At 43.1% G+C, this 27,280-nt stretch overlaps 1 protein-coding gene across 1 annotated transcript in view; it reads right to left on the bottom strand.

The window, feature by feature from the left end:
• The window catches only part of LOC137331753 (collagen alpha-4(IV) chain-like), a 144,675-nt gene that overhangs the window by 10,441 nt on the left and 106,954 nt on the right, over positions 1-27,280 (bottom strand). The window contains exons 29-39 of the mRNA XM_067995736.1: positions 24,030-24,248; positions 20,896-21,057; positions 19,834-20,001; positions 18,326-18,469; positions 16,230-16,337; positions 15,326-15,507; positions 15,150-15,213; positions 11,802-11,876; positions 5,619-5,726; positions 2,649-2,756; positions 392-463 (exon numbers count right to left, since the gene is read on the bottom strand). Of these exons, the coding sequence (XP_067851837.1) occupies positions 392-463; positions 2,649-2,756; positions 5,619-5,726; positions 11,802-11,876; positions 15,150-15,213; positions 15,326-15,507; positions 16,230-16,337; positions 18,326-18,469; positions 19,834-20,001; positions 20,896-21,057; positions 24,030-24,248 (1,410 nt within the window). The remainder of the gene's footprint in view (positions 1-391; positions 464-2,648; positions 2,757-5,618; positions 5,727-11,801; positions 11,877-15,149; positions 15,214-15,325; positions 15,508-16,229; positions 16,338-18,325; positions 18,470-19,833; positions 20,002-20,895; positions 21,058-24,029; positions 24,249-27,280) is intronic.

Raw genomic sequence — 27,280 nt, 5'->3', positions numbered from 1 at the left:
CAGTGTCAAATTTTGTTTGATAACGCTCCTGTGAAACACCTTGGGACATTTTACTATGTTAAAGGCCCCAAACAAATGCACGTTGTTGTTGATGTTTATTTTTATATTTGGCATCTGTGTTCATAAGGTGGTGTCGGTGTGATGGGTATCTCTCTTGAAGAGATGGTGTTTAGGTGTGATTTCTAACTATGCCCTAGAGATGGCATATGGGTGTGATTGGTATCTGTGTCAAAGAGACAAAAAGGTTTGTATCTGTATCCAGGGAAAAATATTTTAGTGCAATTACCTGGAAGAGATGATGTTTCGTTGTTACTGGTATCTGTTTCAAGAACTTGCTTGGTTGGATGGAATAGTTGTTGGTACAGTGTTTAAAATATACATAATAATTTACCTGGAGGCCCTTGTGTTCCTTTTTGTCCTTGCAATCCATTTAGACCATTTAAACCAGGTGATCCAGGTTGACCTGCAGAAAAGGGGACATTGTTTCCAGTCACTTGTTTTCATACCCGGCATATTAACTTTTTTAAGGATTGCACCAAGATATGTCTATGAAATATTTTATTGTTTATATTTCCATTTGAAAATAGTTGTAATAGCAATGTCTCAGTTAATAAGTTCAGTGCCCTAGTTGAGACAAACTATAATTTGTTATTTGTAGAGAATAAACATTTTGGTATTTTGAAGTGGGTGTTTTGTCCAGGTTCAGAATCTGTTAAATTCAGGTGTTCAGAACATTTAAACCAAAGATCTGATCCCATATCTCACAAGGCGGCACAGAAGTCTCCACTATACACAAATCACTCAAGATGCATTATGAATTTTTTTAATCTCCCATTTTTCCTTCAGCAACTGAAATTCTTAATAAGACGTTTAAACAAAAGAATTTCCAATATATTATATATTTCAAAATAATATGATTATATTTATTCACTGAAATATCTTTGTGTCTTTTAATACCGTCAACACTACTGTGAAGCATCGTGGGACGTTTTTACTGTGTTAAAGGCACTATATAAATGTAAGTTGTTGTTGTTGTTAATACCTTAATTGAAGCTTTTCTCTAAAGGCCTCACCCTCTCCCAAAAGTTTGCACTTGAGATTTTTGCCCAGAGCCATGACTCTGTGAGCTGAATTTGGATGATGCAGTCTGAGCATGTGCAACGTACTGAAATTCTGACAATGCATCAACATCTTTCAGTCAGTCTCACTGATGGAATATTTTTCTTTAGTTTCTAACACTTTCTGCTCAGTAGTTTTTCTTCAAATAATTTTGAAAAACAAGAAGGCAAATTTCAAAAACTTTATTGAAGTAAAATTTATATTGACTGCTTTTTAAAAAAAAAAGAGACCATGTCTGTATTTATGTGCGGGAGTGGCAAAATTACAGTGTTCTGATTACACAACTGGTGCGGCTTTTGTTTTATGATCCACAAAGTTCAGAAAGTGCTTTAAACTGAGGTGAGGAGAGAGAGAGATAGAGATTAGGGGTGAGGGAGGACTCTGGCCTCTTGGAGGGAGTGAGGGGGGGGTGAGCAGGATTAGTGAGAGATGAGTGGGAGTGTGTGAGGGGGAGTGAATGGAGGATTAAAAGTGACAACAAAGCAAGGGGAAGGTTACAGATATTGAACAAGTAGTGCAAAGGAAAAGAGTTAGGAGCAGTGATGAGATTGAGGAGGTGGGAAGAAGCAGGAGTGATTGACAGAGCGGATGTGAAGGAAATGGCTGAAAATTGTATTTCGTCACAACCCCCACCCCAAATACAGCCTGCAGCCTTTGGCAACTCCTACCCCTGCCATACCACCTACCACCCGAAAGGACAGAAAAGAAAGAAGAAAGGGACAGAGAGAGAAGAAAAACGGTTAAGGGGAGAAAATGATTAGAGAAAGAGAGGGACAGTATCAAAAGAGGAAAGACAGAAGAAAAACAGCAACATGAAAACATGAGAGCAGGTAAGGGAGTTCTTACACTTACCATGTGCAACTAATAATGCATTGATACTCATTTATATGTCACTTGACTGTTCATTAGATCAGATGTAGACAAATCCCTTTCCAACTGAAGCTCACACTAACTAGATCATCAACAAAAATGGACACATATTCTACCAACAACATCTGTATTCACTAAATAACTCAGTATTTGTCATCATTTATTTCTCAAAATTGTGTTTTTGAAGTGGAACATATTCTAATGTGGTTGAACAGTTGTTTAAGAATTAAAATGATTCTCTGAACTTAATTTTGATACAGACAGCTTTGAATGTGTCCCTGCTTGGAGCATGTCTTAGTGGCTAAAACAACACCATCATCAAGAGAGGTAAGGAGCACTTGATTGTACTTGGCACCATCCATTCTATATGCCTCAGTCTCTTTGAAGCAAAAATAAATGGGGGCTCCAACTGGGAGACCAGACACAGGCAAAACAGAAATTGTATATTTTGTGCAGTTCTGATTTTAAGAAACAGACTCCAGGATACGATCATTATAGAACCTTATCCTGGAAAACCGTTCAGTTTTTATAGGTTTGAACACTTTGTTAATAATAGTAAATGTTTCAGATTCCTGGCTTTGATCCAGTTTCTCAAACAGCCATTATTGAAATAGCCACTAACAGGTGCCTCTGGGTCCCATTACATCTCCACACTTTACCTTTGGAACCTGGTGGGCCAGGAGATCTTACAGGTCCTAGTTGTCCTGGGATACCGGGTGATCCTGCTGGTCCTGGACGTCCTGAATCTCCTGGAGGTCCTTGAATACCTTAAGGGGTCAATCAACACAATCATTATAGAACAAGTTGGTCATGTGACCACTTTCAATATGATTTCTAACACTTGGTAATGCCTGTGACATAACCATATGTCTAATACAATGCTACAGTTCCAATTTAGCCCTCTACATCCAGTCCACTTTAAAAATGAGCTGACTACTTGTCTTATTCTTACTGCCAATTCCATAGCTATATATTTCTTTCAAATGCAAAAATTCTTCTCTGGTTACACCATAGTTTATATAATTAACCACAGGCCTTTTTGGCTTAACATGTAACATTGCTCCATGTTTTTTTTCCATCCAACCTACTTACATACTATGGAGAAAGGAGAATGTCACTGTGCAGCTGTTGGAACATTTTCAGTATCCTCAGTCCTCATGGAACCCTCCCCTTTCCTGTTGTTTCAAGATGTGGAGTGGGGGAGTTAAGGAGACCGATAACTATGGCTGACATGTCTTTCATGTTTTCAAGCTGCAGACAACAATGGCCACTTCTTTTTGTGAGGGCTCCTCTGTAAGATCCTGCGACTGTGGTGTCATGTTACATTTTCTTTTTTTCAATTGTGTTGTCGTTCTTGGACATTATGTGTCACCGTGGATTCCGTGGTGTCTGTCTCCTAACTGTTCTCCTACATCTCACTACTCCCCTGGCAGGTTCTCTCTCAGATGGGAGCTTATAGAGCTATATAAGATACTGAATTATTTTTACCGGAACAGAGATGGCTAAGAGGAGATTTAATCCATGTTTGTAAAATTATGAAAGATTTGAATTGACTGAAGAGGGAAAGACTCTGGTTGGGGAGTCAGTGAGTAGTGGTTATCAATTGAAAACTGTCATTGCGAGAGTGAGTAAAGAGGTTAGGAAAAATTACATTACACAGAGGATTGCTGGAGTATGGATTGCTTTGCTGCAGGATATGGTTAAGGCGGAGAACATTGGGGGTTAAATTGGATAAGGCAACAAAGCGGGCGCGGGAGCCGCGATACGCAATTAACCAGTGCCCGGTGCTTCCATTGCAGGCAGGGCGAGACAATTGTCCTGCCTCAGCACTTACCTCAACCAAGCGTTAAAAACCTGCGTTGATACGAGGATTCAAGGACATTCGCACTTTCCACCAGCAGGGGGAGCCCAAATCTCTTAAAGGCAGGCTGTCTCTCTGACAGCCAACCAAAATCTCTTAAAGGTAGCCGGTACCTGTAATTTGCTAAAAATAACAGTCTGCACGGAGTCTGAACGGAGATCAGACATCGTCTACATAAACACAGATGCAGGTCCCGTCCCTATGTTTACAAACTGTTGAGTTATTTTAAAACAATGAATAAAGGTTGCACACCACTAAATCCACATACTTCAATCTGCATGCCAGATCTCACCAATCTATCGATCCGACCAGGCCTGCGAGAGTGCTTGCACCAAGGTTCTCTGCTGATGCACTAGAGGCCTTGGTGCAAGAGGTGGACAGAAGGAGGGACATCCTATATCCGTGGTTGGGCGGGGGGGGGGGGGGGGCTAGCAAGAGGCCCTCCAGACATATGCTCAAAAGGCAGTGGAAGGCAGCGGGGGACGAAGTCAGTGCCAGGTGCATAGCACCGTGAACATGGATGCAGTGCAGGAAGAAGTTCAATGCATTGACATGAGTGGTCAAGGTGAGTGAGGTCAACTGTCAAGTGGTGTCTCCTACCAACTGCACCACGCACTACACCCACATACCAACAAACTCTTTCCATCAGTACGCAACTCTTCCAATCAGATTCTTCCCCTCACCCTTACACATTACCACTGTTGCAAGCCGCCCATCCACAACCCATAGGCCACACACACTGGCAGCTATTCAACCATGGCAGGCACATCACCCAGACACACATCCCACTTTCTTGCAGAAGGTGGCGCATAACAGGAGGCAGCAAGTGGCAGTGGCATTTAGCCCCTTGAGCCTGTTCTGCCATTCACTGAGATCATGGTTGATCTGTGACCTAACTCCATAAACCCGCCTTAGCCCCATATATATCTCTTAATACCCTTGGTTCACAGAAATCTATCAATCTCAGATTTAAAATTCACAAGTGAGCTAGCATCAACTGCCGTTTGCAGAAAAGCGTTCCACCCTTTGCGTGTAGAAGCATTTGCTCACTTCACTCCTGCACGTCCTGGCTCTAAATGTTAGGCTATGTCCTCGTGTCCTAGTATTCAAGTATAGGAGACCTCTAAAAACAGTTACAAATGCATCAGCAGCCAGAAGCAATAATCCAGCAACTAACCTGTAAATCATGCATGGTCTCTTTAAATATCACAGGTGGGGGGTCCTCCAGACACTCTAAGACATGTTTAGATGGTCGCAGTTGAGTGGAGTGTTAAGCACAAAATGGTGTCTATCGCTTTAAATCAGCATTGCACACTGATCAAACGCACATTCTCCCTACTTTACATGATGTCGGTGTTCGTTATTTGCGGGTGCAGTAAACTCTTTACTAAGATGGCATCCGGCGCACATGCGTGCTCATCCAAGACGCCATCTTGGATCTCCGGGAGCCGCATAGCACTGAAACAACGGGAGACGGACGGCTCAATTTAGCGCCCGTTGTATCCTTGAAGGGAAAAGTGGATAAATATTTGAAGCAGAGGGAGATACAAGTCTATGGGGAGAGAGCAGGACAGTGGAATAAAGATTTGGATTGTTCTCACAAAGGGTCCGCACAAATACAATGGGCCACATGTGCTGTAAACTTCTTTGGTTCTTCATCCAAACCCATCTTACGATCTCTACATCTGACTGCCACATTGATCACATCAAACATATCGATAACCAGCAGTTACTGTTTCAGTTGTTCATTCTAAATGACTATCGGTACCTGGGAAACCCGGCAATCCTGAAGTACCGTGGATTCCCTTTACCCCAGGTGTACCTGTCCTTCCACCAAAACCAGGGGGACCAGGCTGACCCGGTAACCCTTTGGCACCTAAAAGGAGAAATAAAAATCATTATTTGTACCGTCATTTGGAAGTGCTGCAGGTGGCACAGGCAAGTTTACTGTACAGATTTGTATTTATTGTTTATATTCCTGTCCAATGTCAATCCATGGAAAAAGAACAAACAGATCAGGAACATGTTACATAGGGAGAACATCCAAAACAACTGAAATAAAAACAGAAAATGCTGGGAATAACAACCGGTCTGTCAGTATATCTCATTACTCCCCTGACAGGTTCTCTCTCAGATGGGTATACACCTGAAACATTAACCTGCCTTTTTATAGATATTGATGGGCCTGCTGCGTATAATCACCATTTTCTGTTTTTATTTCAGATTTCCAGCATTTACAATTTTTTTCTTTTTATTTACTAAATACCAGATTAAGTTCGTAAAATGGTTAAATATTTCATAATCATGTATTACATTTCCTTGTCATCTGTCAATGGCATTACTACAAAACAAGTGTACAGTAACTTAGTGGTTATGGTATTGGACCAGCGATCCAGAGGTCAATGAGTTCAAATTCACTTGTAAAATCTGATAATTTGTGGGCTAGCAACAGAAAATGGCCATGAAAGCTGCTGTATAAACCCCAACTTGTTCACTAATGTCCTTCAGGGAAGGGAGCCCTACCTGTTCTGGCCTATATGTGACTCCAGTCAATCACTAGCTACGTGGTTGACTTGATGCCTCAGGTCAACAAGTGATGGACAATAAATACTGGCTTGTCAACGTTGCCCACATCCCAAGAACAAATTTTAAAAAAACTATCTGTGTCTTTCTGAAGTCTTTTATATTTCTCCTCACTTTGCCAAACCTCTTACTTTTGCGTTATCAGCAAATTGAGATTGTGGTTCTGACTGTGAACAAAAGTGATTAGAATCCTTTGTTATAACAAACTCTCTTCCTGGCCCTGGCTGAAGCTGTGTTACCAAACCTTGATAAGATGAACTTGTGATCAGGGGATCTAATTTGAAGGTCCCAGACCTTTAATGAGGTTGGATGGCACTTTCCATAGTGAAATTGAAATGAAAGACAGACTTTGTGACTCATAGAGAGAGAGATTATACAGCACGGATAGAGGCCCTTCGGCCCATCGTGTCCGCGCCGGCCATCAGCCCTGTCTACTCTAATCCCATATTCCAGCATTTGGTCCGTAGCCTTGTATGCTATGGCATTTCAAGTGCTCATCCAAATGCTTCTTGAATGTTGTGAGGGTTCCTGCCTCCACAACCCTTTCAGACAGTGAGTTCCAGACTCCAACCACCCTCTGGGTGAAAAAGTTCTTTCTAAAATCCCCTCTAAACCTCCTGCCTTTTACCTTGAATCTATGTCCCCTTGTTATAGAACCCTCAACGAAGGGAAAAAGCTCCTGAGTATCCATCCTATCTGTGCCCCTCATAATTTTGTACACCTCAATCATGTCCCCCCTCAGCCTCCTCTGCTCCAAGGAAAACAAACCCAATCTTCCCAGTCTCTCTTCATAGATGAAGCGCTCCAGCCCTGGTAACATCCTGGTGAATCTCCTCTGCACCCTCTCCAAAGCGATCACATCCTTCCTGTAGTATGGCGACCAGAACTGCACACAGTACTCCAGCTGTGGCCTAACCAGTGTTTTATACTTCAATAACATGACATCTCCAAACTAAGATAGGAAGGTTTTATCCATTACAGCCATGTAGTTTTTGTTAAAAGTTAATCAAGTGCTGTAGTTCTGACTAGAACGTCTTACGGGGTACTTATCCCTTGTTATCTCCTGACTCTGACTAACTACCCTGTATGAAACATTTATTTAATGTGACCACTGCATTTCCAAGTGAAATTGTAACTCATTTTCATTAATCTTATTAAGAATTTAATTCTTAAATATTTTAAATGATTAGAATTAGTTATTAAGTGAAACTTCTGAATTTTTTTTAAATTCGTTCACGGGATGTGGGCGTCGCTGGCGAGGCCGGCATTTATTGCCCATCCCTAATTGCCCTTGAGAAGGTGGTGGTGAGCCGCCTTCTTGAACCGCTGCAGTCCGTGTGGTGACGGTTCTCCCACAGTGTTGTTAGGAAGGCAGTTCCAGGATTTTGACCCAGCGACGATGAAGGAACGGCGATATATTTCCAAGTCGGGATGGTGTGTGACCTGGAGGGGCACGTGCAGGTGGTGTTGTTCCCATGTGCCTGCTGCTCTTGTCCTTCTAGGTGGTAGAGGTCGCGGGTTTGGGAGGTGCTGTCGAAGAAGCCTTGGCGAGTTGCTGCAGTGCATCCTGTGGATGGTACACACTGCAGCCACAGTGCGCCGGTGGTGAAGGGAGTGAATGTTTAGGGTGGTGGATGGGGTGCCAATCAAGCGGGCTGCTTTATCTTGGATGGTGTCGAGCTTCTTGAGTGTTGTTGGAGCTGCACTCATCCAAGCAAGTGGAGAGTATTCCATCACACTCCTGACTTGTGCCTTGTAGATGGTGGAAAGGCTTTGGGGAGTCAGGAGGTGAGTCACTCGCCGCAGAATACCCAGCCTCTGACCTGCTCTCGTAGCCACAGTATTTATATGGCTGGTCCAGTTAAGTTTCTGGTCAATGGTGACCCCCAGGATGTTGATGGTGGGGGATTCGGCAATAGTAATGCCGTTGAATGTCAAGGGGAGGTGGTTAGACTCTCTCTTGTTGGAGATGGTCATTGCCTGGCACTTATCTGGTGCGAATGTTACTTGCCACTTATGAGCCCAAGCCTGGATGTTGTCCAGGTCTTGCTGCATGCGGGCTCGGACTGCTTCATTATTTGAGGGGTTGCGAATGCAACTGAACAATGTGCAGTCATCAGCGAACATCCCCATTTCTGACCTTATGATGGAGGGAAGGTCATTGATGAAGCAGCTGAAGATGGTTGGGCCAAGGACACTGCCCTGAGGAACTCCTGCAGCAATGTCCTGGGGCTGAGATGATTGGCCTCCAACAACCACTACCATCTTCCTTTGTGCTAGGTATGACTCCAGCCACTGAAGAGTTTTCCCCCTGATTCCCATTGACTTCAATTTTACTGGGGCTCCTTGGTGCCACATTCGGTCAAATGCTGCCTTGATGTCAAGTGCAGTCACTCTCACCTCACCTCTGGAATTCAGCTCTTTTGTCCATGTTTGGACCAAGGCTATAATGTGGTCTGGAGCCGAGTGGTCCTGGCGGAACCCAAACTGAGCATCGGTGAGCAGGTTATTGGTGAGTAAGTGCCGCTTGATAGCACTGTCGACGACACCTTCCATCACTTTGCTGATGATTGAGAGTAGACTGATGGGGCGGTAATTGGCCGGATTGGATTTGTCCTGCTTTTTGTGGACAGGACATATCTGGGCAATTTTCCACATTGTCGGGTAGATGCCAGTGTTGCAGCTGTACTGGAACAGCTTGGCTAGAGGCGCAGCTAGTTCTGGAGCACAAGTCTTCAGCACTATAGCTGGGATGTTGTCGGGGCCCATAGCCTTTGCTGTATCCAGTGCACTCAGCCGTTTCTTGATATCACGTGGAGTGAATCGAATTGGCCGAAGACTGGCTTCCGTGGTGGTGGGGATATCGGGAGGAGGCCGAGATGGATCATCCACTCGGCACTTCTGGCTGAAGATGGTTGCAAACGCTTCAGCCTTGTCTTTTGCACTCACGTGCTGGACTCCGCCATTATTGAGGATGGGGATGTTTGCAGAGCCTCCTCCTCCCGTTAGTTGTTTAATTGTCCACCACCATTCACGACTGGATGTGGCAGGACTGCAGAGCTTTGATCTGATCCGTTGGTTGTAGAATCGCTTAGCTCTGTCTATAGCATGTTGCTTCCGCTGTTTAGCATGCATGTAGTCCTGAGTTGTAGCTTCACCAGGTTGGCACCTCATTTTTAGGTACGCCTGGTGCTGCTCCTGGCATGCTCTTCTGCACTCCTCATTGAACCAGGGTTGATCCCCTGGCTTGTTGGTAATGGTAGAGTGAGGAATATGCTGGGCCATGAGGTTACAGATTGTGCTGGAATACAATTCTGCTGCTGCCCCACAGCACCTCATGGATGCCCAGTTTTGAGCTGCCAGATCTGTTCTGAATCTATCCCATTTAGCACTGTGGTAGTGCCACACAACACGTTGGATGGTGTACTCAGTGCTAAGACGGGACTTCGTCTCCATGAGGACTGTGCGGTGGTCACTCCTACCAATACTGTCATGGACAGATGCATTTGCGACAGGTAGATTGGTGAGGACGAGGTCAAGTAAGTTTTTCCCTCGTGTTGGTTCGCTCACCACCTGCCACAGGCCCAGTCTGGCAGCTATGTCCTTCAGGACTCAGCCAGCTCGGTCACTAGTGGTGCTACCGAGCCACTCTTGGTGATGGACATTGAAGTCCCCCACCCAGAGTACACTCTGTGCCCTTGCTACCCTCAGTGCTTCCTCCAAGTGGTGCTCAACATGGAGGAGGACTGATTCATCAGCTGAGGGAGGACGGTAGGTGCTTATCAGCAGGAGGTTTCCTTGCCCATGTTTGGCCTGATGCCATGAGATTTCATGGGGTCCAGAGTCAATGTTGAGGACTCCCAGGGCCACTCCCTCCTGACTGTATATCACTGTACCACCACCTCTGGTTGGTCTGTCCTGCCGGTGGGACAGGACATACCCAGGGATGGTGATGGAAGAGTCTGGGACATTGGCTGAAAGGTATGATTCTGTGAGTATGGCTATGTCAGGCTGTTGCTTGACTAGTCTGTGGGACAGCTCTCCCAATTTTGGCACAAGTCCCCAGATGTTAGTGAGGAGGACTTTGCAGGGTTGAATGGGCTTGGTTTGCCGTTGTCGTGTCCGGTGCCTAGTGGTCCGATGCCAGGTGTTCCGTCCGGTTTTATTCTTATTATGACTTTTCGTAGCGAGATTTTACAACTGAGTGGCTTGCTAGGCCATTTCAGAATCAACCACATTGCTGTGGATCTGGAGTCACATCTCGGCCAGACCGGGTAAGGACAGCAGGTTTCCTTCCCTAAAGGACATTCGTGAACCAGATGGGTTTTTCCAACAATCCAGTAGTTTCATGGCCATCGTTACTGATACTAGTATTTTAATTCCAGATTTTTATTTAATTAATTGAATTTAATTAATTAATTGAATTTAATTTCCCCAGCTGCCGTGGCGGGATTTGAACTCATGACTCTGGATTTTAGTCTAGGCCTCTGGATTACTAGTCCAGTAACATAACCACTATGCTACCGTACCCTGAATATCTTAAGTTTTAAGACTCTAGAACTAATTACCTGTTTATTTTAAATGAGTTAACACCTCCAATAAAATAACAGACAGAGGAATGTTATATAGGTACATTAAACATTGGTTGCTAACATTCGTAATAGTAATTTCTAGATTATACTTATGGTGAGTTTTTATCTTCATCAAGGTGAAAAATGTTAGTATTGTAGAATGGAACACTTTCTAGTGTCACATGCCTTGTATTAGTATTTAAAGTTCCCAGATCAGATACGTCATGGGTTAGATTCAGAGTAAAAGTGATAAATTTCTCAGCCAGGTACCAAGTAAAACTCCGACTGCTCTACCCCAACAACATGGCTTAATCGCAGCCTCAGAAAAACAACTTCTCTTAGATTAGTGTGATGTTTCCGACTCCCACACCAGCCACCTTTGTAGTCTAAGGCAGATTGCCAACTATATCAAACTAAGGGTGGTTTTGTGCTGTGGCCCTTTGCCCAGTAGGAACCTAGACTAGCCAGGCTTATTTCACATAGGACGCTTAGAGGATGAATTTCCACGGGAGTTCTTCCATTTGTCCATAGTAACTTCAGTGGAAGAGTAGCGGAAACCTCGGAGAAATAACTTAAATGGTTTAAACCATTTTTCCAGGGTTTCTTCTGCTCTTCCGTTGAAGTTACAGAAAATGATCAGGAGAAACCCCCACAGAAATCCACTCCCTTAAAGTCAACACTGCAAGAAGACTTCACCCTATCAGATAGTGCTGGACTCAAATACAGGGCCTAGATATCGAAGAATGGTGTTCTAGTCACTGGCGTTTTTGATTCTTGAACAGTTAGTTACACTTTACCTGGCTCTCCAGGATCACCAGTCGACCCCTTTGGTCCAGGAAATCCCGGGAAACTGATACTATCACCTGTGTCACCTGTTGAAAGAAGCATTGATAGTTTCTTTGTAAAGGAAGATTATAATATAATGGGTAATAATAACATTAGGCTGACCTTGTGCTCGGAGAGGCAATTGTCTATTTCTTCATTCAGTGTACTGGTGTGTGTATTCTGCTCCTTTAAGAAAAGTGTATCTTCATCTCTCATTTGACAACCTTATTAAATATCATCTTCCTTTTTGATCCCCTTATTTTTTTGTGTGAATTTTTATGCTCATCAACATGACGGATGTTAGTTATGGAGAATGGAACACTTTCTGTTTCAGGCATATAGGCCTTAACTTTAATGCCCCCCACCTGGCGGAAACCAGGCAGAGGTTCAGTTAAGATGGAACGGTGGACTTACCCACTTCTTTCCCGCTTCTATCTGACCGACTGCAAAGTGATCAGCAGTGGGAACCCTAGCTGACTTTTTTCGCTTTCTAGACCAGGGGCAGAGAGGCTATGTATAGCACCCCAAGTGCTGCTCAACTCAGCGAGGACCAGAAATCGAACCTGGAACCTTACCGTGCATGGTGTACGGCTTAGTTGTACAACAGGTAGTACATTTACTTACTGGACTATCGGGGATCTCAGTAAAATTTTAAAATAAATTTATGAAATATGTATGTTGGGAGCTCACAAGGAAATTTACTCAACAACTAACCGGAAGCTTGTGAATTTGAGGCCCAGAATAACAATCATTCAAGTTGTAGAGGTCATAGCAACTCAAACTCGCTACCTCAGATCAGTGAGAGTAATTGTTGGCCCCATGGGTTGAGTGTACAATTCATGGCTTTGATAGAAATCCACAAGTTCATAGTATCATAGCATCAGAGTAGGTACAGCACAGGAGGAGGCCATTTGGCCCATCGTGCCTATGCCGGCTCTTTGAAAGAGCTATCCAATTACCCGCATTCCCCTGCTCTTTGCCCATAGCCCTGCAATTTTTTTCCCTTCAAGTATTTATCTAATTCCCTTTTGAAATTTACTATTGACTATGGTTCCACCATCCTTTCAGGCAATGCATTCCAGATCATTACAACTCGCTGCGTAAAAAAATGTTTTTTCATGTCGCCTCTAGTTCTTTTGCCAATCATCTTAAATCTGTATCCTCTGGTTACCGACCCTTCTGCCCACTGGAAACAGTTTCTCCCTATTTACTCTATCAAAACTAGTAATGATTTTGAACACCTCTATCAAATCTCTCCTTAACCTTCTCTGCTCTAAGGAGAACAACCCCAGGTAACATTCGCGCCAGACAAGTGCCAGGCAATGACCATCTCCAACAAGAGGGAGTCTAACCACCTCCCCTTGACATTCAACAGCATTACCATCACTGAATCCCTCACCATCAACATCCTGGGGGTCACCATTGGCCAGAAACTTAACTGGACCAGCCACATAAATACTGTGGCTACAAGAGCAGGTCAGAGGCTGGGTATTCTGTGGCGAGTGACTCACCTCCTGACTCCCCAAAGCCTTTCCACCATCTACAAGGCACAAGTCAGGAGTGTGATGGAATACTCTCCACTTGCCTGGATGAGTGCAGCTCCAACAACACTCAAGAAGCTCGACACCATCCAGGACAAAGCAGCCCACCCATCACCCTAAACATTCACTCCCTTCACCACCGGTGCACCATGGCTGCAGGGTGTATCATCCATAGGATGCACTGCAGCAACTCGCCAAGGCTTCTTCGACAGTACCTCCCAAACTTGCAGCCTCTACCACCTAGAAGGACAAGGGCAGCAGGCACATGGGAACACCACCACCTGCACGTTCCCCTCCAAGTCACACACTATCCCGACTTGGAAATATATCGCCGTTCCTTCATCGTCATTGGGTCAAAATCCTGGAACTCCCTACCTAATAGCATTGTGGGAGAACCTTCACCACATGGACTGCAGCGATTCAAGAAGGTGGCTCACCACCACCTTCTCAAGGGCAATTAGGGATGGGCAATAAATGCCGGCCTCGCCAGCGACGCCCACATCCCATGAACGAATAAAAAAAAAAACAACCCCACCTTTTCCAGTCTCTCCACCTAACTGAAGTCCCTCATCTCTGGTACCATTCTAGTAAATCTTTTCTGCATCCTCTCTAAGGTCTTGACATTTTTCCTAAAGGGTAGTGCCCAGAATTGAACACAAGACTCCAGCTGCGGCATAATTAGCATTTAATAAAGGTTCAGCATAACTTCCTTACTTTATGTCTCTATTAATAAAGCTCAGGATCCCATATACTTTTTTAACAGCCTTCTCAGCTCGTCCTGCCACCTTCAAAGATTTGTGTACATACACCCCCAAGTCTGTCTGTTCCTGCGCCCCCTTTAAAATTGTACCATTTAGTTTATATTACCTCTCCTCATTCTTCCTACCAAAATGTATCACTTCACACTTCTCTGTGTTAAATTTCATCTGACATGTGTCTGCCCATTTCACCAGTCTGTCTATGTCCTCCTGAAGTCTGCAACTATCCTACATATTATTTACTACATTTCCGAGTTTCATGTCATCTGCAAACTTTGAAATTATACCCTCTATACCCAAGTCCAGGTCATTGACAAATATCAAAAAGAGCAGTGGTCCTAATACTTACCCCTGGGGAACACAACTCTATACTTCACTTCAGTCTGAAAAACACCTGTTCACCACAACTCTCTGCTTTCTGTGCTTTAGCCAGTTTTGTATCCACGCTGCCATTGTCCCTTTAATCCCATGGGCTTTAATTTTGCTAACAAGTCTATTATGTGTTACTTTATCAAATGCCTTTTGAAAGTCCATATACACATCAACCGCAGTACCCTCATCAACCCTCTCCGTTACTTCATCAAAGAACTCAATCAAGTTAGTCGAGCACAGTTTTCCTTTAACAAATCCGTGTTGACTTTCATTTATTAGCCCATACTTTTCCAAGCACCAATTAATTTTGTCCCAGATTATTGTCTTTAAAAGTTTCCCCACCACCAACATTAAGCTGACTGACCTGTAATTGTCGGGTTTATCCCTCTTCCCTTTTTTGAACAGATGTGTAACATTTGCAATCCTCCAGTCCTCTGGCACCACTACCATATCTAAGGAGGATTGTGGCCAGAGCCTCCAACAGTTTCTATCCTTACTTCCCTCAGTAACCTAGGATGCATCCCATCTGGACCGGGTGACTTTTCTACTTTGAGTACTGCCAATCTTTTAAGTACCTCCTCTATCTATTTTCATCCTATCCAATAAGTTCATTGATATCTTGTGAGGAGCTAATCAGTTGTACGCATACCTTTTGTTCCTTTATAACCAGGTGCACCTTGCACTCCAGGTAATCCCGATTGTCCTATGTCACCCTAAAAGCAAATATACCACAAACTGAAATTATACTGAACCCTTTGTAATACAATGGCTCTGATGTTATAGCAAATATCTGATTAAGTGGTTATATTGATTCCACATACTTACTTTCTCACCATTCATTCCAGGAAATCCAATGATACCTCTTTGACCTTTTTGTCCCATAAACCCTTGTCGTCCAGGTGGACCTGATGGTCCAGTTATCCCCGGAAAACCGTTCTTGGAGCCTGGAAAACCAGGCCTGCCAGGGAATCCAGGGATTCCTGGATTCCCAGGCACTCCCCTTTCACCTGAAACAGTCATTAAAAACAGTTAATGTAACATTAAAAAAGCCACTTCAGGACCCAAAAAGGCCATATCATAGTAACACAGCAATGTTTTAAACAGAAGAAGACCACTGGTCCATTAGCCTACTCTTCCAAACCTCTAACACATGTATGTCATTGGCATTAGTGGGATGTCACAACACATTGAAACCTTGAACACAATGCTGGTCTCACCACTAAAACATTAAGATTTTTACAAAAAACTTTTGATTCTACTTCACTTTATAACTATGTTGCAAATAGCTGCACTCAAGGCACTAGGTATTTGTTCAGTTATAAGCCGATGCTCTTACCTCTAAGAGTCGGATTTAAATCTAGGCCAGGGCCCTTATAGCACATGTAAGTTTTTTCACTTCCCACATCAGGTATTTTTATGGCTTCGGTATTGCCATTACCTGCAATTTTGTGCAGCACTAAGTGCAATTTTCTGCTGCGGGTCAGCATGCACTCGGAGGTAGGCTAAAACTGCACCCATCGCATTTGGTTCTTTTGCTAATTACCCAAAACTAGAAACAGTTTCTCCTTATTGACTCTATCAAAACCCTTCATGATTTTGAACACCTCTATCAAATCTCCCCTTAACCTTCTCCGCTCTGCTCTAAGGAGAACCATCCCAGTTTCTCTAGCCCTTAACCAAAATCTAAGGCATTTGAAAGTTGGTATGTTGAAGAGTGTGTTTTCCTTACCTCTTGGTCCTGTAAATCCATGTTCACCAAGAAGACCTGGGATTCCACGGGTACCTTTCACATAAATAATAACAGGCGGTAATACTTCTCCCGGGTCCCCTATTTCTCCTGAAACAAAGCAGTTGATCCTTTTCTGTTAGTATGATTATTTTCTTGCAACTTAGTAACATAACCAGTTTGAGCTCCCTAAAAATGATTGAAATCCTTTCGAATCCCCTATTAAAATTAAATTATGTGAATAAATCCGAGGGACATGAGATTTGGAATTATCAAAAGAACCACCAGAGGCTAAGATTCACAACAGCCCAGTAATCACCAGGCAACCAAAGTAGGGTGGAAGTCCAGTTGTGGGCTCGATGTTATTTCACTTTGTGGGCCCTCTATGTTACAGTATCTCCTCCAATTTCCAAACAGAAACAAAAGGGGCGATTTTAACTCTGCCCGCCCATCAGAAACTGGGCCATTCTCCTCCCGCAGTCTTTGATTTTAACCTGTTCATTTGAGTAGGTGGGGAGGCCACCCATGGAAACCGGCAGGGTCCTTCTTTAAATATGAAGATCAGGCTCCAATGATGTTATCGCTTCCCAACTGCTATTTTAACCATGGGCCTCAGCGGGGAAGCCATTGTGGATTTCCTGCCAGGACAACCTAGTGGGAAGAGGAGTCAGGGCCATGAGGCAAGTCTTTTTATCTTTTTTTAAATTTTCCTTGTGGGGCCAGGAGGAGCAGGAATACTGCTCCTCCTGGCCCCACAAGGTCTCCCCTTCCCCCTGGTCCCTCACCCGGAACTCGAAGCCCTTCTTAAACTCCCTCCCTGATACTTACCTAAGTGCTAGGGACTGTTCCATCGGTCGCCAACGGCGCCCGACATTCCGCTCCCATCCACCAGCCAGCTGTCACTTACCGTCGGTTTCGGCAGGAAACTGACCGGGAGTACACAGATAAAGCCAGGAAGTTAAAATCAGCCAGGACTCATGCTGCTGAGGTCAGGATGGTTTGCGGCCCATTTCGGCCATCGCCCATCCGATTCCCACCCAGAGTTAAAATCGGGGCTAATGTGTGGATGCTGTGCTGTGATCACAAGCTTCTGATATAATCTCCATATAGAAGCAATGAGCTAAAACCATCCTGTTATTATTATTATGTGGAAAGTATTACTCTGACAAAGATTACTCTGACAAAGAGTCTGTTCTGATCTCTACACAGAATCAGTGTGCTAAGTATGTGTTGTTGCTGATATCTGGAAATGATTGCAGAGGCAAAGTGGCTATTCTGATCTCACACAGTAACAATATCATGATTACTCTGATGATAATTACTTGGAATTGAAGCACTATAAACATGGATGGCAGAAGTACTGAATCTAGTCACACAGCATCAGGTAACCTAGAATACAAGTTTGGCTGATCTACCAGCATCTGTTTTTCTTGGACACCAAGGCCAGGACCAGGGACTTCCCAGCACAATAGGCATGAGGTGTTTGTCAATTACCAGGACAGGCAAACAAATTGCTCATTGTTTTTTGCCTTCAAGAAAATAACTTCATTAGTATTTAACCATCTTTCTTCTCAGTCCTTTTTAAAAAAGTGAATACAGTTTGCTTTGAAGACCCAACATTTAAATATAATTCTTTTCCAAATCCTTTCTGTGGAAAATGGGCCAAAGTTGTGACAATTCCCCATATGGTGAGTTCCTCATCCAAGTTGGGCCATCACATGGAAGGACCATGCACAAAGGGAGACGCAAAGGGAGACAGGGAAAATAAAACACACCACACTCACACTCTTTCAAACAGTGAACTTAAGAACCCGAGGCCTGGAGTGTGGTTGAAGTATGGTCTGTGATGCTGGAGATGTAAAGAAAGGAAGAAATATTTCTTTTAAAAAGAGAGGAGTAGAATTCATAAACCTCAGGTCCCAATCTATCATAAAACACAAAAGAATGGCCATTATTTTCATAATATAAATGCTGGTCCCAGTAATTAAATAAAGTTGCAAATGGACTAAATTGACATTTACTTAATGTGTCTGAAGAAAATGCTAAAATACATTACACCTCTAAGGTAACATGTCAAAAAGAAATCCTATTTCTGATACCTTTGTTTCCGTGGATCCCTCTTTCTCCATCAGGGCCTTGTATTCCATCATCCCCTATTCGTCCTTGTTTTCCAGGGATTCCTGGAGATCCTTGTGAACCTGATGCTCCTGGAAATCCCTGAATGCCTTGGATACCTTTGCTACCTAGTCCATGAAAGGAACACACTCAATGAATGATCCCACATATTATAAAGTAAACATATCAGTAAGTGGCCTCCGTTATTACACCAATGACCCATCCATTCAGCGACCCCTTTTTTCAGTTTCACCCCCAAGTTGGCCGAGTGAGTTTACCTCTCAGTAGTTGTCACAAGTTTGATTCTCAATCTGAGCTGATTTCATCTGGAACATAGTGTGGTACTGCAATTGCCCTATGATGGGGAGGAGAAAATTGTTGAGGGTGCCTGTTCCTGATCACTGTCCAGTGACCCTTACTGGAAATTGTGTGTGTGTTTGGATGTTAGGGAGGACAGGATTAGGCTTAACTGTGCTGCCCCTTGTGATTGGGGCCGGGGGAAGTCTTGCTGTGATCGGGGGGAGAGGGGGTAGCCTGGTTCAAGAGAGGCCCTGGACTTCCTTGTGAGGCCCAGAGGAGCACTCCTGCCTCTCCTCGCCCACAAGAAAACCTGAAAAATAAATTTCAAACTTACCTTCTTGGCCTCTTCTGGCTCGGGATCTGGCTCCCAGCAGGTTTTGCCTTACAAACTTGATGGTTTGACTTATAGGGAGAGGTTGGATAGACTGAGACTTTTTTCCCTGGAGAGTAGGAGGTTTAGGGGTGATCTTATAGAAGTCTATAAAATAACGAGGGGCATAGATAAGGTAGATAGTCAAAATCTTTTCCCAAAGGTAGGGGAGTCTATAACGAGGGGGCATAGATTTAAGGTGAGAGGGGAGAGATACAAAAGAGTCCAGAGGGGCAATTTTTTCACTCAAAGGGTGGTGAGTGTCTGGAACGAGCTGCCAGAGGCAGTAGTAGAGGCGGGTACAATTTTGTCTTTTAAAAAGCATTTGGACAGTTACATGGGTAAGATGGGTAAAGAGGGATATGGGCCAAGTGCAAGCAATTGGGACTAGCTTAGTGGTATAAACTGGGTGACATGGACATGTTGGGCCGAAGGGCCTGTTTCCATGTTGTAAACTTCTATGATTCTATGATTCTATAAAGGAGCCAACACTGCACCCCCCCAATCTCCGCTTCCTTCCTGCGGGTGTCCTGCTCGCCTACTCAAATCAGCAGGTTAATATGGGGACACGCTGGGAAGGAAGCAGGATTGCTGGGGGTAACTGACACGTGTTATTTTAACAGACCCCCCCCACCCGGTTTCCGCCAGGTGGGGGCGGTTAAAATCAGGGCCCATGTGATTTTTCCCCTCTTGATGAGTTGGATTAGTAATCTGTTTCTGAAGGATGTTAAACGAAGAATAGTCTACTTTTAAAATGTAAGTATGGATGAAATTGCACAATTGCTTACAAGCAGGAAATATGGGGTATTTTACATAACCTACCCGTTGGACCAGGAAACCCGGGTATTCCGCTGTTGCCCACAGGACCCGGTTGGCCTTGGATGCCAATGGGACCAGATGCTCCCGGATTCCCAGGAATTCCATGAAGACCCTTCATCCCTGCTGGGCCTAAGGGACCTGGATTTCCTGGATATCCTTTCTGAGAAATACCTGAAACAAGAAAAAAATTGAAGATTCAGTAGTTTTCACTTACATACACATTAAAAAGATAAGCACACAAAGCACTATATTCCCTATGATACATGTAAGGCATTGTATACCCAATAGTATAATATTCCTATCAATCGTACAAGGTACTGTATCCCCTACAATAAGACAATACCCTATATTGTAAGTTAATTAAAATGGGTTTAGCAGCAAGTAAAAAAAAATGGAATGGTGGATTATCAATCATAAAAAATGGGATTAAAATATATTTTTAAATTTACTTCTGTGGTGTTGCTTGTGGCGAGTTGGGGAATAATTTGTTTTATAACAATGAAGAAAATGTGATGAGAAAAGCATTACAGGAAGGAAGTGACATTTATTGGAAGTGCACATTTTATGCAAGACTTTCAAGAGTACATGGTAGATGTAAAATGTAGGCCTGAACTTCATAAGGCAGAAGCTGGGAAGACAAATCGCAGGTTCTAAGGAAATGTGAAATGAATTCTGTGAGTGAATTTGTAAATAAAGACTGTGAACAAATTCCAGATCTAGTCAAGCCACTTGGAACATAGGGGTCAGTGAAACATGCATTTAAGAAAAAAGCTGAAAACATTAATGGGAGATCTTCCACGTAAAATCATTATCAAACACTTAGGGGGTAATTTCAACTTTGAGCGATAGTGTAAAACAGGCGATATCGGATCAGCAGCCTGTTATACATCTCTCCCGATATTTATTAACATTGGAGTCAATGACTTCAATGGAAATAAATAGGACCAACAATTCAAAAAAGGACTGCATGGGATAGACCAAAGAGAAACATGGTCTTCTGATGTGAATTGGCTTCTGCATGTGCAAATCCCCCAGTTATGGCATGAAGTTTCAAATACCCTTTACCTTGGGGGCCACGTAAACCTGGACACCCTGGAGGCCCCTCTGGACCTGGGTCTCCTCTCTCTGCAGGAAAACCTGCTGGGCCAGGATTCCCTGGCAATCCAGTCAGGCCTCGATCACCTTGGACTCCTTTAAGACCTGGGAATCCCGGAATTCCATCCCGTCCTAAAAATAGTAAAAACAAATAAGAATTGTTACTTAGAACTGCATTAATAGAGGCATAGGGGGTGATTTTAAACCCCAAGAACGGGTGGGTTGGGGGCGGGTGGGAGTTGAAAGTATTTGTTTTTTGGGTTATGGTTAGGGTTAGCGACCGCAACCCAGCTTTATTTCCGGGTTTAATGTTGGCGTGTAAAAGTACAGGCTTCCCACTGGGAATGCAAAGTCCGAAAATTTTGCGTTTGCAACCCAAAAAAACAACTATTTTCAACTCCCAAGCGCCCCCAACTCACCCATTCTTGGGGTTTAAAATCACCCCCATAGAGTACAAAAGCAAGGAGGTTATGTAAGCCTTTGTAAAACACCGGTTCGGCCTCAGCTGGAGTCTTGTTTTCAATTCTGGGCACCACACTTTGGAAGGATGTCAAGGCATTAGAGAGGATGCAGAGATTTACTAGAATGGTACCAGGGATGAGGGACTTTGGTTAAGTGGAGAAACTGGAGAAGCTGGGGTTGTTCTCCTTGCAGCAGAGAAGATTAAGAGGAGATTTGATAGAGATGTTCAAAATCATGAAGGATTTTGATAAAATTAATAAGGAGAAACTGTTTCCAGTGGGAGAAGGGTCGGCAACAAGTTGTTATGATCTGGAATGTACTGCCTGAAAGGGTGGTGGAAGCAGATCTAATAATAACTTTCAAAAGGGAATTGGATAAATACTTGAAGGGAAAACATTTACAGGGCTAGGGGGAAAGAGCAGGGGAATGGGACTAACTGGTAGCTGTTTCAGAGAGACGGCACAGGCACGAAGGGTCGAATGGCCTCCTTCTGTGCTGTATCATACTATGAAACTATACTCGAACAGAAACTAGGTATGCTATGTATTCAGAACCACAACTCAGAAAATACATTATGGGAACATTTAATACATTCACCTGAAGTTCTTCTCTCTGCTATCTTGATTAAATTGTTTAAGGTAAATGCATCCCACAGGAGAATTTCAGTCAGGGCATACAAATTTACACACATTTACCATTAGATTCCTGTAAGTAACATCTGCTTAATAAAGTAATAAATCTACAGTCAGATCCACAAAGACATTCTTCAGTGTGACATTTTTGTGCACTGGTTAAATTCCTGTTTGTTGCATTTTAACAAAGTCATTAACACAAAATAAATGTGTTAGTGACTTTGTTAAAATAATGCAGATAGGAACTTAATGTAAATGCATTAATCAATGTACTAAAAAGAGTTCAACTCTTAAGAGTATTCTTGCTCCGTCCAATAAACACAATTTGGAATCTCAATCCTGAATGATATTAGTATTTGTAATGACTAGATAGAGGGAAATGGCAAGAGGTGAAAAAAGCAAGACTATAAAATGCTACAGAAAGCTAGCCTTAAGATTATAAGAACTAGACGATTTGAAAATGGCCAATAAATATTTTAAATTCACTCTTTGTCGTAAGGTACTAATTAGCTTTTCCACCAATGAAGAATGACCAGGAAATAAGATGCTAAATAGGCCTTTAATCAAGCATTCTAAAGCAAAGAGATGAACCAAAGAACTGTAGTCAAGTTTACTCACGTCTTCTCCCTCTCACCCTTCGCTAAGGCTATGAACTTTGGAAGGACAACACAAGGAAGGAACCCCATCTGATGAATTGTTCTTTTAGAGTTTAATTTACAGTCTACAATGCAGCATGATAGGGTTAGATGAGGAGGGGTGGGAGGAGGCTCATGTGCAGCATAAATGCTGGCATAGACCATTTGGGTCGAATGGCCTGTTTCTGTGCTGTAAGAACATAAGAACATAAGAAATAGAAGCAGGAGTAGGCCATACGGGCCCTCGAGCCTGCTCCACCATTCAATGAGATCATGGCTGATTTTCTACCTCAACTCCACTTTCCCGCCCTATCCCCATATCCCTTGATTCCCCCCGAGTCCAAAAATCTATCGATCTCAGTCTTAAATATACTCAATGACTGAGTATCCACACCCTCTGGGGTAGAGAATTCCAAAGATTCACAAATCTCTTGAGTGAAGAAAGTTTTCCTCATCTCGGTCCTAAATGGCCGACCCCTTATCTTGAGATTATGACCCCTAGTTCTAGACTCTCCAGCTATGTAACTCTATGTAATAACCTATATAAAACTGAAAATGCAGTTTTAAGTGAATATCCATCTTGCTTCTGAGCTCAACCTCTCCCATTCTTTAAATGGTAACAAAAATGTATATTTTTACCAGGTGTAATGATGTATAACTCTCCAAGAAGAGGGTTGTTTGCTAGCAATTTAATGTCACTGTGTACGAAATGCAGTATTTCATTTTTGTTTTATTCATGTGTATGCAGACGGCAGTCTGCTGTTGAGTGTGATTCAGGCTGGCACATGACCTGCTGCACTGCTCACTAACCTGTCCATCACACCATCTGAATGGGAATAAAAAGGGGCAGGTGGTCTCCTGAGGGAGTTGCTCTGTGCGGAGGTTAGATATTAATGAGTTAAATATTTAGAGCTGTAAGATTAATGATTCATTTAACATTAACATAGTCACTAGAATTGCCATATAATATCACAGATCATAACAAGGAATTCTCTGTACAATTACTGTTGTCTAAGTTCTCTCGTTCTTCACAGTTTTTGATGCTTTAAACCTGATAAATCAGAGACAAGCTGTGAGTAGACATTTTTGTAGAAAGTTCTGCTCCAATTGCACCATAAATGTAGATTATTGTTCACAGATTAGATCCCAATAATCAACAATCCCATTCCAAATCAGATATTATTGGGCCTCTATCCTATAATGTATTGTACTGAAGATGCAAAGTGCCATCAAGTCAATTTCCAAATAGGGATACAGTGAAACCAAGTTCAAGATATCAAACTCCATTATAAGTAATTAAGAATTCATTAATTACCCTCAGTATAAGGTGATTAGTAGAAAATAAAAAAGGAAAGAAATGACTTTTAAAAGTTACCTCGGCTTCCTGGAGAGCCTAGATCTCCAGTATCTCCTTTAGCGCCTGTTGAGCCTCTTCTTCCGAATAGTCCAGGGGCCCCGGGAGGACCTTCAGATGAATCGCCAGGTGGACCTTTTTCTCCCGAAGTACCTGGAACGCCTGGAACGCCTTGAGCTCCATCACTAGATGATCCAGGAGGTCCCTGACGACCTGGATCACCAAATGATCCTTGCAAACCTGAGAAAAAGTATGAAGCTGCAAGTTAGCTGTATTGTTCCCAAGAACCGTTGACAAGCTGTGAACTAAAGCTAAACAAAAACCAACCAGTCAGATCCACTGGACTGTATTATTGTCTGACATATCCCACACGTCCATCACTGCCTTTTCCAAATAGTCCTGCTACCCTCCCAAACGTCACTGTCACAGGCATCCCCGGTAATACTGTTTTGCCCAAGATCACCACTGTTTACTTCTGGACTGCCATTATCTTCTCAAAGTATCCACTTGCACCATCCTGGATGTTACTAGTCTTCTTCAGCCCTTTGCTGCTCCTTTCTCAAATACTGTTAATCTTTTCAAATTTCACTGCTCTCTTTCTAAGTGCTACTACCCTTCCCAAAAACTGCTACCGTTTTATGCAAATGTACGTCAAAAATCATCAGCAAATCTTATTTTGTAGAACCATCATAACCACGAGCATGTTACATTATAGGCTAGAAATTGCATTCCTCTGTCCACTATTTCAATGGAGCGATTACCCCATGTTAAAATGAATTAACACCTTTGTTAAAACTGCTGATAGGTGAATGCCTAATAACACATTAAGCATTCAAATGCTGTTATTGCAAACAGTGATATGTAGGCTCACATCTTTATATTTCTGCCACATGTTTTTCCTCTAATGTTCTTATTTTCTATAGATGCTGACAGCACTTCAGTACCTCACTTAAACACCCCTTCTTCAGAGTGGGTGTTTACAGGCTGTGGAGCCGACGTAACTGACCCTGATCCTGTCCTCATCCAGTGTCCATGCATGTGTACACAAGGATCACTAAATAATAAATAAGTGGCTGATTTTTCTCTACCTAGCCACTTATTTTTATTTTTATAGAGAAATCAAACAGAAGAACCATTGCCTTTAGGACAGACCACCTTTAAGTTTGAGAAGCGTAGTAGAGAAGATAAGGTAAATCAAGAAGTAACGTTTAGAGGGTGCTGAGCTTGGGTTTGGAAAACTTAGGTTTGGAAAATGTTTTTTTTAGGTGTCAGCTGTGGCTCAGTGGTAGCACACTCTTGCCTCTGAGGGGGACGGTTGTGAGTTCAAGGTTGTGCAGTACTGAGGGAGTGCTGCACTGTCGGAGGTGCCGTTCTTCGGATGAGACGTTAAACTGAGGCTGCTCAGGTGGACATAAACAATCCCATGGCACTATTTCAAAGAAGAACAGGGAAGCTCTCCCCGGTGTCCTGGACAATATTGATCCCTCAACCCACATCACTAATACAGATTATCTGGTCATTATTACATTGTTGTTTGTGGGACCTTGCAGTGTGCAAATTGGCTGCCACGTTTCCTACATTACAACAGTGAATACATTTCAAAAATACTTCATTGGCTGTAAGGCGCTTTGGGACATCTTGAGGTCGTGAAAGGCGCTATATAAATGCAAGTCTTTCTTTTTTTCTTTTTATTGTGTGAGGAAAGAAAAACTGAGGGAAATGAGTAATTCTGCAGTTTTCGGTCTTGAGAAAAATGGGTTAGTCTAGGAGATTTTACAAAGTGAACCCAGCAAATATAGACCAGTCAGTTTAACCTCAGTGATGGGGGAACTTTTAGAAATGATAATCCGGGACAGGATTAACAGTCACTCGGACAAGTGTGGATTGATAAGGGAAAGCCAGCACGGATTTGTTGAATTTCATCTGCCACGTGTCCATCCATAGAGTTTTTTGATGAGGTAACAGAGAGGGTAGATATGGGCAATGCAGTTGATGTGGTGTATATGGACTTTCAAAAGGCATTTGATAAAGTGCCGCATGGTAGGCTTATCATCAAGATTGCGTCCCATGGAATAAAGGGGACAGCAGCAACATGGATACAGAATTGGCTAAGTTACAGGAAACAGAGAGTAGTGGTGAACAGTTGTTTTTCTGACTGGAGGGAGGTGTACAGTGGTGTTCCCCAGGGGTCGGTGCTGGGACCACTGCTTTTCTTGATATATATTAATGACTTGGACTTGGGTGTATAGAGCCCAATTTCAAAATTTGCAGATGACACAAAACTTGGAAGGGTAGTGAACAATGAGGAGGATAGTGATAGACTTCAAGAGGATATAGACAGGCTGGTGGCATGGGTAGACACGTGGCAGATGAAATTTAATGCAGAAAAATGCAAAGTGATACTTTTTGGTAGGAAGAACGAGGAGAGGCAATATAAATTAGAGGGCACAACTCTAAAAGTGGTACAGGAACAGAGAGATCTGGGAGTATATGTGCATAAATCATTGAAGGTGGCAGGACAGGTTGAGAAAGAGGTTAAAAAAGCATACGGGATCCTGGGCTTTATAAATAGAGGCATAGAGTACAAAAGTATGGAAGTCATGATGAACCTTTATAAAACACTGGTTCGGCCACACCTGGAGTATTGTGTTCAGTTCTGGGCATCTTGCTTTAGGAAAGATGTGAAGGCCTTAGAGAGGGTGCAGAAGAGATTTACTAGAATGATTCCAGGGATGAGGGACTTTAGTTACGTGGATAGACTGGAGAAGCTGGGGTTGTTCTGCTTGGAACAGAGATGGTTGCGAGGAAATTTGATAGAGGTATTCAAAAATCATGAAGGGTCTAGACAGAGTCGATAGAGAGAAACTGTTCCCATTGGCGCAAGAGTCAAGAACCAGAGGATACAGATTTAAGGTGATTGGCAAAAGAACCAAAGGTGACATGAGGAAAAACTTCTTTACACAGCGTGTGGTTAGAATCTGGAATGCACTAATTGAGGGGGTGGTGGAGGCAGATTCAATCATGGTCTTCAAAAGGGAATTGGATAAGTACTTGAAAGGAAAAAATTTGCAGAGCTACAGGGATAGAGCGGGGGAGTGGGGCTAGCTGGATTGCTTTTGCATAGAGCCAGTGCGGACTCGATGGGTCAAATGGCCTCCTTCCATGCTATAACCTTTCTATGATTCTAAGTAAGGGTGTAGGGTGGAGGAAGAGCACGTAGGATGGTACATTTACAGCAGGGTAGTGGTATTTGGGAAGAGAGCAGTGTGATT

This window comes from Heptranchias perlo, chromosome 13 (assembly GCF_035084215.1).
Source record: "Heptranchias perlo isolate sHepPer1 chromosome 13, sHepPer1.hap1, whole genome shotgun sequence".
NCBI lineage: Eukaryota > Metazoa > Chordata > Chondrichthyes > Hexanchiformes > Hexanchidae > Heptranchias > Heptranchias perlo.
This window is presented reverse-complemented; position numbering and strand designations above follow the sequence as displayed.